The sequence below is a fragment of the Dendrobates tinctorius genome, unplaced genomic scaffold, assembly GCF_039654945.1.
Source record: "Dendrobates tinctorius isolate UK_male_01 unplaced genomic scaffold, ASM3965494v1 ptg000102l, whole genome shotgun sequence".
NCBI classification, from domain to species: Eukaryota; Metazoa; Chordata; class Amphibia; order Anura; family Dendrobatidae; genus Dendrobates; species Dendrobates tinctorius.
Genome location: NW_027361770.1, coordinates 13,396,985 through 13,409,165, shown reverse-complemented (window position 1 = coordinate 13,409,165; position 12,181 = coordinate 13,396,985). Strand labels below are relative to the sequence as shown.

At 38.2% G+C, this 12,181-nt stretch overlaps 1 protein-coding gene across 5 annotated transcripts in view; it reads right to left on the bottom strand.

Annotated features, from left to right (window-relative positions):
- Positions 1-12,181, bottom strand: part of PTPN3 (protein tyrosine phosphatase non-receptor type 3) — a 442,179-nt gene that overhangs the window by 157,496 nt on the left and 272,502 nt on the right. For 4 of the 5 annotated variants that reach the window (XM_073587741.1, XM_073587742.1, XM_073587740.1 and 1 more), the window contains one exon: positions 6,022-6,185. In XM_073587741.1, the coding sequence (XP_073443842.1) occupies positions 6,022-6,185 (164 nt within the window). Of the gene's footprint in view, positions 1-6,021; positions 6,186-6,546; positions 7,174-12,181 lie in introns of those variants that run through there. The other variant, XM_073587744.1, reaches the window with a different exon arrangement.

The window sequence follows — 12,181 nt, the reverse complement described above, 5'->3', positions numbered from 1 at the left end:
AAGTGTTTCCCCCTTCCTGATTTCCTATTCTTTTGCATGTCTGTCACACTTAAATGTTTCAGATCATCAAACAAATTTAAATTTTAGACAAAGATTAACGCAAGAAAATACAAAATGCAGTTTTTAAATGAAGGTTTTTATTATTAAGGGAAAAAGAAATTCCAAACTACAGGGCCCGGTGTGAAAAAGTGATTGCCCCCTAAACCTAAAAACTGGTTGGGCCACCATTAGCAGCAACAACTGCAATCAAGTGTTTGCGATAACTGGCAATGAGTCTTTTGCAACATTCTGTAGAAATTTTGTAATTCAGCCACATTAGAGGATTTTCGAGCATGGACTGCCCTTTTAAGGTCAAGCCACAGCATCTCAATAAGATTAAGGTGAGGACTTTGACTAAGTCACTGTAAAGTCTTAATTTTGTTTCGTTTAGCCATTCAGAAGTGGACTTGCTGGTGTGTTTTGGATCATTGTCCTGCTGCATAAACCAAGTGCTCTTCAGCTTGAGGTCACTAACAGATGGCCGGACATTCTCCTTCAGAATTTTGTGATCGATAGCAGAATTCATGGTTCCATTTACCACAGCAAAGTCTTCCAGGTTCTGAAGCAGCAAAACAGTCACAGACCATCATGCTACCACATTTTACTGTTGGTATGATGTTCCTTTTCTGAAATACTGTGTTACTTCTTCACCAGATGTAATGGGACATACAACTTCCAAAAAGTTAACTTTTGTCTCATCAGTCCACAGAGTATTCTTTTAAAAGTCGTGGCAATCATGAAGATGTTTTCTGGCAAACCGAGACAAGCTTTTATGTTCTTATTACTCAGCAGTGGTTTTCGTCTTGGAACTCGGCCATGCAGGCCATTTTTGCCCAGTCAATTTGTTATGATGGAGTCATGAATACTGACAGTAACTGAGGCAAGTGAAGCCTGCAGTTCTTTGGATGCTGTTGTGGGGGTCTTTTGTGACCTCTTGGATGAGTCGTCGCTGCAAACTTTTTGGATAATTTTGGTTGGCCGGCCACTCCTGGGAAGGTTCACCACTGTTCCACGTTTTCACCATTTGTGGATAATGGCTCTCACTGTGGTTCGCTGGAATCCCAAAGCTTTAAAAATGGCTTTATAACCTTTCCCAGATGTATAGATCTCAATTACTTTGTTTCTCATTTGTTCCAGAATTTCTTTAGATCGCGGAATGATGTCTAGCTTTTGAGGATATCTTGGTCTACTTAACTTAAATATGATATGCCTGACAAAGTGATGTCTTGACTGAGAAACGGTGTGGCAGTAATCAGGCCAGTGTGTGGCTAGGGAAACCTGAACTCAACTCACCTTCCCAAAGATGTGATAAACCAGTTAATTTATGTTTTAAGGGGGAGACGGGGGCAATCACTTTTTCATACAAGGCCACGTAGATTTGGATTTCTTTTTCCCTTAATAATTAAGACCTTTTAAAATCTGCATTTTTTGTTTACTTGTGTTATCTATGTCTAATATTTTAATTCGTTTGGTGATCTGAAAGATTTAAGTGTGACAAAAATGCAAAATAATAAGAAAGCAGGAAAAGGAAAAACACTTTTCCACACAACGGTATATATATAAATTTTTATTTTATTTATGAATTTACTCTGCTTCTGTTTGTATATATATATATATATATATATATATATATATATATATATATATATATATATAAAAATAATTATTTATAGGGGTTCGCCACGTCAGCTCACCCACCAAATTTTACTCTGCCTGTATTTGGTGTTTACATGTGCCTTAAATTATACTTAAAAAGAAAAGTTAGATTTTTGTAATAGTATTTATTTATTATTTTGCTTCTGGCACACATTTTTTTCAAATCAAATGCTTGATCTACAAAAGAAGGAATAACTGCTGCCTGTAAAAAGTTAACCCGAGTTTCTGACTACATGCAGTACATTCCAAACTGTACTGGCAGACAGCCACATGAAGATTTGACAAACTTTACCTCAGTCACTGTATCTAGCCTCTTTTCCTTCTGCTCCACAATACACAGGAATCTGTCTTACTTTGCTTCTTTATAATAACATTTAGCTTTAAGTAAGTAAAGGTAGCATCTCCCCTGTGTTTCTAAGCTGCAGTAACAAAGACTCACCCCACTTAGTAGCATCATTTAGTTCAGTAACAGGAAGCTCACAGCTGTCAATGTAGTAAGACAGCAAAGAGCCCAATGACAGTCTTCCCTTCTTAAAAAGCTACAGTTATTATCACCAAAAAAAGAAAAAAAAATTTTTTAATTTTATATTGTATACGAGTAAATGTTTTTACATTTTGGCTTTTGGCTCCTTTTACTTCTTTAAACTTTCTGGATACGATAAGTCGTGTTTAAGTATCAAAGTGTACCTTTTTTGGAAGAATGGAATGGAGGAGTGACAGTATTCTGCCATTTGATGTAGGGTTCTTTGGAGAACTTTGAGGGTAGGTGCACACAATCAGTAACTGGCAGCGCTTTGGATGCAGCACATGTCCACTGCGTCCAAAGTGCTGCCGGCTTTTGAACGCAGGTGAATTCGCATGTGTTCATTGAACCGTGCTGAATCACCACGTCCTATACATTATATGGGTGAAATTTATCTTGCAGAGACTCGCATCTCTGCAAGATAAATAGACATGTTGCGGTCTGGAAAGACGTGCCGCAGGCATTGGTGCACGCATAGTGGACATGGGATTTCTTGAAATCCCATCCACTAAGCTGTAACATCTGGACACTTCGGGTTGGACGCTGCAGAAGTATGCAGCGTCCAACTCACAGCGTTTACTGATCCTGTGCACCTACCCATAGGCTTTTTTCTATAAACCAACTAACACCGCCATCTTAATCACACAAAAAAAAGTAGTACGCCTTACTAGAGGTATTGCTATGGTCAGAAAATATCTGGAGGTCAAGGTCCGAGGCATATGTAATAATAATAATAATACAATAAAGATTATTATTATTATTATTAATGTCTAAAACCGATGAATTGCACAACTGATGGAAAAGAAAACTGTGTTGAATATTATGGGGTTTATAGTGTGTAAGTTTTAGGGCTGAACAAAGAAAAGTTATGCATGATACTCACTTTTGTTCTAAATTATGGACATATAGTGGCACCCATATGGACCCCTTAATAAACAATGGAGCCCTTCTGCATCTATTTGTATAAGTCATGCAATGGATCTGTTTTAGACATTAATTTTGTCTATTCCTAAAAACAGAACAGACAAACGTAATGTCCAGATACAAGTAGAAATGTAACCTATGGCCAGGATCAGAAGGCTGTATGGCACTGTACATGTATGAATCGCTATTGCCCAGATCAATCTCCAGGTTCTTATCCTGAGTTCAACAGCCTCAAAGGCAAATATGAGGCTCCAATTTTTTGACAGAAGATACTGTATGCAGTTAGTTTGGGAATTGTCGCCTGTCCATCTGAACATGTCATAAAGCAATCCACTTTTCTTTTTTTTTTTTTTCCAAGAAAAGCTGATTGAAAAGTTTATGTAATGTATTGCTGGAATTTAATGATGGGCTTAATATTAATAAAACATTAGGAGTTATCAAAGTCAAAATATATCCATGTCCATTAAATAAAAAGAAAAAAAAAAAGAAAGAAAACCAGATTCACCAGAACCCCAAACATCTGAATACGGTCTATGAACAAATGTACACTGCTAGCTAAACACAACAATACGCTTTACCAGATATATACTATAGGACATCATACAAACACCTAGGAACACATTTTCACATGCCGTATATTATACAGTGTTTTAACTGCTTTGAACAGGCACTCACACCTGTTAAAAGCAGTTAAAACTGGTTTGAATCACTGACTAGTATCCACCTTACGATTTTACTTAAAAAAATGCTTTGTCCCAATTAATTTGTACAGCACTGTATATACACACTCATGATAGTTGCATGAACACACACAAATCCAACACATTACAGATACACGGCATGCCCTAAAGCAAAATTTACACCTATTAAACATATACATTAATGACAACACAACACAAAAAAAAACATAGAAAAAAGGCAAATTGGACATAATTCCACACAAACCCCCCAAAATGGGATGGACAAAAATGTTGGCACCTTTCCAAAAATGTGAGAAAACAACTTTGCTTCAGAATGCAATGCTCGTTTAAACTCATCTGTGGCAAGAAACAGGTGTGGGCAACATCAAAATCACATCTGAAACCAGATAAAAATGGGAGAGGTTCACTCAAACTTTTGCCCTGGGTGTCTGTGTGTGCAACACTAAGCCAGGAGAACAGAAGGAGAAGAGAACTGTCTGAGGATATGAGAACCAACATTTTTGAACAAAATAAAAATCTCAAGGTTCCAAGTCTATCTCCAGAGATATTGATGTTCCTTGTCCACGGTGCACAACATAATCAAGAAGTTTACCACCCATGGCACTCCTGGACGTGGACAGAAGAGAAAAATTGATAAAAGGTTGCAACACAGGATAGTCTGGATGGTGGATAAGCAGCCCCAAATACGATCCTAAAGAATTCAAGTTGTCCTGCAGGCTCAGAGTGCATCAGTGTCAGGGTGAACTATCCATCAATATTTAAATGAAATAAAACGCTATGGCAAGAGACCAAGGAGGACCCCAAATAAAAAAGCTTGCTGCCTCTAGCACTGGGTGCCTTGACTGTGTGCAAGGCATCATGAAATCTGAAGATTACCATAGGATTTTGGGTCACAATGTAGTGTCCAGTGTCAGAAAGCTGGGTTTGCGCTCTAGGTCAGGAGTCTTCCAAGCAGGACAATGACCCCAAACATACATCAAAAAGAACCCAGAAATGGAGAGTTGTGAAGTGGCCAGAAATAAGTCCAGATCTAAATTCCATTCAAGACCTGTGAAGAGATCTTAAAATTACTGATGGGAGAAGGCACGCTTCTAATATGAGAAACATGGAGAAGTTTTTCAAATGAAGAGTGATCCAAAATTCCAGTTGAGAGGTAAAATAATCTTGTTGATAGTTATAGGAAACGATTGATTGCAGTTATTATTCCAGAGGGTGTGCAACCAATTGATAAGTTAAGGGTGCCAATAATTTTGTCCGGACCATTTATGGGGGTATAGTGTGAAATTATGTCTAATTTGCCTTTTTTTCTCAGTTTTTTTTGTTGTTTCAATACAAAGGAAATAAACAAATGCATAACAAAACATGTGTAATTGCAATAATTTTATGTGAGAAATACTTCATTTAAAGGGTGCCAAAACGTTCAGCCATGACTGTACATACAATATATATTCAGGTAAATGCATTTCTTCATAATCATGTATAAGGTGGCAGAAGGAAGGGAAGTGGCTCATGTAGTTAGAAAACATCAGCCATTAACGGGGAGGATGAACTACATAGGTATTCCTAGGGATGCACCATGGAAGGCTGTCAGGCAAATCCTTCATGTGTATGGATAATTCCATGTGGCTTAGTATACTCCTTGCATAAATGATAAAATGTATTTCAAGTGGAAACTGTGACTTTAAAAATGATGACCTATCTTTAGGATACCTCACTTATGTTTGATCGGTTAGGGATGCGACACCTGCAACTGTTCCCAGTGTTGGTGGCGGCCTGAACTGCTCAGTTGTGGATCTACACAATAGTGTCCGCTGCTGGGTACTGCACATACACCCTTAATTGATTTGAATAGGGAGTACACGTGAAGTTCCCACGGCCGAGGTCACTGGGCAGTCAACGAAGCTGTGGCTGATGGCAGTGGTGCAGGGTGTCGCTCACCAACTGATAAGACACTGATGACTTATCTTAAAGATAGGCCATCAATATTAAAGTCCTGGATAACCTCTTTAATTAAGAAAGAACATTACCTAGAGATTCAAGGCAGTATACTTAGCATCTGAGGAATAGGTCCAAGATCTAAGTGCCTAGGTACACCCGTGCTCCTTACTCTGTTGGGTTAGATTGCATGCACTGTATGTGTAGTATTAACCAGTGTCAATATTAATAATTGGTACTCACTTGTAATGGTTAATTGTACAGTAATTAGATACCAGCTTCTTTTCATGAGGTAGTGATCTTTTTGTTTGAAAAAACGTATGATGCTCCACGCTTGACTTCCAAAGGTTTTTACATGCACGGTAATTAAGCATATTGAAGGCTACTGTCTGATCTCTGCATTCATTCTGAAAAGTAGATTTTATAGACACAGTATTAAATAGTCAATTTTTATCATACAAAAAAAACCTCTATTACAGCTGAACTCAAATTGAAACTATAGTTTTAAAATTGCAAAATGATTAAAAAGGATATATATATATTATATATATATATATATATATATATATATATATATATATATATATATATATATATATATATATATATATACACACACTTGGAGTATATTTATTTAAAAACACCCACACAATACTATGCAAATGTTTTATGCACGGGTGCAGAAATACTGTAAGATAAAGAAACAAAAATATTTCTATCAACTAACAAAATGCAAAGTAAATGAAGTTTAATATTTGGTATGATCACCCTTCACAACAGCATCAATTCTTCAAAGTACACTTGTATGCAGGCTTTGCAGTAAGTCGGCATGGAGATTTGTTTTCTAAGATGGTTGGAACATTCACAGATCTTCTATGGGTGTAGTATTGTGCAAATCCTTCTTTCTCATGTAATCCCAGACAGATTTGATCATGTTGAGATTAGTGTTCCGTGGGGGCCATGCCAACACTTCCAGGACTCGTTGTTCTTTTTTATGCTGAATATAGGTTTTGTTGTCGTGCTGCAGAATAAATTTGGAGCTAATCAGTCGCCTCCATGTTTGTATTGTATAACACATAAGTAGTATTTCTCAGCACTGAAGACACCATTAAAAGGAGTAGTTCCCTTTCAGTTAATGAATGTTCCTAACTGCATGCTATTACAAATGGAAAAAAAATACGCTTCATACTCCCCTTCCCCGTGTCTACCAGAGTGTCTCCGCCATTGTTCCCGGTGTATGGCATTGGCAGTAGTCCTGATGTATTTTCGCAGTGCAGCAGCCAATGAGTGGCTTTTCATTGTAGACATATTCTCCCATTTCAGAGCTGCTGAGTACAATGATTAGCTGGTGTTCTGTCAAGTGCCATAAGTGCTTCAGTCAATGCCAGACAACATGAGCAATGGTGAAGACTTGCTAGTGGACCTAAAGAAAGGTGAATACAGAACAATTTGTTTCTTTAAAATAACCAGCAGCCAGGGACATTTTTTTACTGAAAGGGAACAATACCTTTAATCTGCACCAAATCCACCAACACCATTTGCTGATTTGCAGTCCGAAGCTAGCAAGGCCGAAGCTTGTTACCATGCTACACTGTAGCCTGCAATCACTCATTATTGTACAGAAAGTATACAGTATGCTTAGTTCTACAGTTGTTTGGAACAACTTCTATATGCTGTTCTTTCAAAACTGATGTGCAAGTGTACCTATAAGAATTGATGCTGTTTTGAAGGCAAAGGGTGGTCATACCAAATATTGATTTGATTTAAATCTCTCTTTTGTTCATTTACTTAGCATTTTGTTAACTGCTAGAAGTAACTATTAACACGCTTATTTTATAAAGCATCCTTACTTTGCTGCATTTTCTCCACATTTACCTAAAAGGCTTGCACAGAAATGTATACAGTACCAGTCAAAAGTTTGGGCACACTTGTTCATGCAATAGTTTTCTTTGTTCTTCCTGGAATGGGCACTTGAGAGATTCAGTCTGAAGGCATCAAAACCACAAAGAAACACATATGGAAACATGGAGTTAAGAAACACGTGAAACAAACTAGAATACGTGATCAACCTTAGATTCTTCTAAGTATCCCCCTTTTATTTTGAAAACTGTTTTACACCCCCTTGACATTATCTCAGCCAGATTCATCAACTAGTCAAATGGAATGGCTTATAATTAACAGCTATGCATCATCAAGGTCATTTGTGGAATCAACCAGGTGTGTGTTACAGTTCCATACCTTGCAGAGCCCTATTCCACAGATGTGCTAAGCCAGAATATAGAAAAAAACACTTGGCTAAGCAAGGAGAAAAAACTATCCATTGTTACTTTAATACAGGTTAGTCAATCTGTAAAATTGTTCGAACTTGAGGATACCTTCAAAAGTCTATCATGAAAAACATCAATCGCTATGAAGAAACTGCCTTTCATGAGGGCCGCTCCAGGAAAAATAGATCAAGATTTATCTCTGTACAGAGGACAAATTTGTTATATTTACCATCCTCAGTAACCAAAAACTGGTAGGACCGCAGATAAGAGCCACCATAAATGATGCACAGATGCGCAGATACATCATAACATCAACTATCCAAGGGAGACTGTGAGAATCAGGTCTTTATGGTTGAAATGCTGCAAAAAGGCCACAACTGAAAAGCTCAAACAAGAAAATACTTTTTTTTGGAGTCAAGCTATACAACGTCTGTTCATTAGATCAATATAAATCGGTACTGTAGTCCAATTCAAACTTTGAGATTTTTGGTACCAACCATAATGCGTCTGTGGGACGCAGAAAAGGTGAACAGATGGTTTCAATATGAATGGTACCCACCGTGAAACATGGTGGAGAGGAGTGATAGTGTGAAGGTGCTTTGCTGGTGACACCGTTGACAATTTATTCAAATTCAAAGCACACTTAGTCAGCATGGCTACAACAATAATCTGCTATGACATGCCATTCCATATGATTAGCATTAAGCTGTGTTCTGTCAGATGTCATGTCTTTCACAATTACACAACCTCAACCCAACTGAGATGGCTTGGGATGGATGGAACACAAAGTACAGACAAAACTGCAAATAAGTGCTTAGCACCTCTGGCAAATCCTTAAAGACTGTTGGAAAGCTATATTAGGTGACTACCTAATGAAGCTATACTAGAGAATGCCAAAAATGTGTAAAGCTTTCATCAGAGCAAAAGACGGTGACTTTGAGGAATCTATGATTTAATAAATTCTGGCTTGTTTCACATGTGTTTCTTAATCCTTATTTCCATATGTGTCCCTTCATGGTTTTGCTGCCATAAATTGGAATCTATTATGTGCACATTCCAATAAGAACAAAGAAACCATTGCATGAATAGGTGTGTCCAACTTTTGACCGGTACATGTGCGTGCATATATTTAGAGTCTCCAGGTCATGAGCATATACAAAAGTTGTACATAAAAAAAATAAATATATACATCAACACAAAGTTTCCATTTATTTTATGTGTTGATTAAAGGGAGCCTGTCAGCAGGATTGTGCACAGTAACCTACAGACAGTGTCAAGTTGGCACAGTTATACTGATTAAAATATCTGGGTTGATGAAATCCATCTACTGGTTGTTGTTTAATCTTTATTTTCAGTTTTGAGTTAATGATATGCCCGTGGTCTGGGGCAGCCTGTGGGGGGGGGGGGTCTTCATGTGGTGCTCTGATTAGGTATTCATGTGTATGGTTTCTGAAAGGTCTGTAGGTTACTGTGCACAATCCTGCCGACAGGTTCCCTTTAAAGATGTTGCTTCAGCCAGAAATTTTTCATTTTCAAAAGGGTAACAAAAGAAAACGGACTGTAGAATTTGTTGTGCAATTTCTCTTGAGAAGACAGATACCCAATATGGGGTGGAAAACAATTGTTTGAGTGCACAAAAGGAAAGGAAGGAGCCTGATGTGACTTTTGCGGGGAAAAATTGACTGGAAAAAATAGCGCACGCCATGTTGCGTTTGCAGAGTCACTGATGGGCCTATACAGTTGAAATCCATCCCAATTAACAGAATTTTAGAAACTACACTTCTCAAAGAACTTATCTAGAAGTGTGATGAACATCTTGAATCCACAGGTGCTTCACCGAATTTTAAAACACTGGGCCATGAAAATTAAAAATGTATTTTTTTTCCACAAAAATGTAGTTTTAGACCCAAATTTTTCATTTTCCCAAGGGTAACAGGAGAAAATGTACCATAAAAACGTTGTACAATTTCACATATGTGGTTAGAAACTCTTGTTTTGGCACATAGCGGGGTTTGATGGGGAAGACATGCAATTTGAATTTCGGAGCACAATTTATGCTAGAATAGATTGCGGATGTACAGTCACGTTGGCAGAGACCCTAAGATTCCAAAACAGCAGAAACCCCTACAAGTGATCCCATCTTGGAAACTACAATGCTCTAAGAATTCCTCTATGGGTGTAGTGAGCATTTTAAAACCACAGGTATTTCACAGAGGTGCATTACATTGGGCTGTGAAAATGAAGTTATTTTTTTTCCACTAAAATGCTTTTTTAGCACCAAGTTTTTAATTTTCCAAAGGGTTAATATGAAATAATGGACTACGGAATTATTTGCTCAATTTCTCCTGAGCACACAGATACCCCATATATGGTCCGAAACTACTTTTCTGGCAGAGTGCAAAGCTCAGATGGGAAGGAGCTCTATATTGGAGTGCAGATTTGCTTGGAATAGTTTGCGGGTGCCACATTATGTTGGCAGAGTCTCTGAGGTGTCAGGAGAGGAGGATCCCCATAAGTGACCTCATGTTACAAACTCCATCTCTTAATGAAATCATCTAGGGTTGCAATTAGCTTATTGACACCACATGTGTTTCACAAAATTTTATAACCATTTTTACCATTTAAATGTAGTTTTAGCACAATATATAGAGATGGGTGAACTCGAACAATAAAGTTCGGCGTCCAGACCCGAACATTTACTGTTCGGGCACAGACACTGAACATGGACTTCACAAGGAAGTCCCAGTTACTGTTCGTGTTCGGCCCCTCGAACACCGGGTGTTTGTGGCAAACACTTCTAATCAGACAGCCGCGGTTCTCAAGCAAATGACAGCATGAGCCTGTAGCTGTCATCGCAGGTAAAAAGTTTACCTCCGGTCACTTGCATCAGGCTGATGGGACTACTGCTCCCATCAGTCTACGCCTGTTGCCACTAATGACAGTGAGAGCAGGCGGCGACTGATGGAAGCATTCATCAGCTGGCACCTGCACTCCAACTAAATAAATAATAATACAAAAAAAAGTTATGAGTTCCCCTGTATTTTTGATAACACGGCAAAACTGACAGCTGAGAAGCTGGGGCCATTCATATTACTCTCACCGCCCCTAGCCTAAAAATAGCAGCCCACAGCCGCCCAGAAAAGGCGCATCTATTAGATGCGCTAATTGTAGCGCTTTGCTTGGCTCTTCCCACTTTCCCTGTAGCAGTGGCAATTGGGATACATATTTGTGGGGTTGATGTTACCTTTGTATTGCCCCTTTGGACGGTCACATCTTGGCACTGTCCAGGTTGAAAACGGTTTATTCCTAGACATGGATTACGGCATGGGACTGAACGACGGACAGGTGAGGGATATGTTTTTTTATTTTTGTTTTATTACAGGAGATAATGGCTTCAGAACTGTCCATAATTGGCTGAAACGTGCGTCAAGGTGTGACGCTGTCCTGATCTTTTTCCCTGAGTAATGTTAACTATTGACTGCTATTTCTTGGATGATGTACTGTTCTGACTATACACGATCATGACTATCAGTATTCAACTCCATCTGATCTGTATAATTGTCATTCCTATACCTATGTGTGCACATCAATATGTAGATTGAGCTAGAGAAGGTCTGCTTGATGAACTGTTTTACTTTTGATACCCATCTAGTTGCACCATATCTAAATATATTGAAGCTTATTAGCTGAGCAGCATGTACTCATGATAACCTCCAATACCTCCCAGCATCTGTCTATTTAAATGATTCATTGCTATTTTGCACAGTGCACCTTATATTTGATTTTCTGTTCAAAGAATCTGGATTTGTCACTGTTGGGAGTATATATATGCGTCACATTCCTTTACAAATAAGTTAAAAATCCCACTATGTGTCACACTTTAATTTAATTAGACAATTAGAGACATAGTCAAGCCTTTTTTCTTGAACAGTGAGTCACATTAGGAGCTCTGTTTGCACAGCGATACTTGATATGCATTTTTGAAATTGTATCCCGGACATATTTTGTTTAATTTTTTTGTTCTCTATCTGGGTATTTGGCATCTCTGGATTTTAATATACAGCTCTGGCAAAAATTAAGAGACCACCACATCAAAACCCTGTCATGGGCAGCCATTCTCCAGACCTGAACCCCAT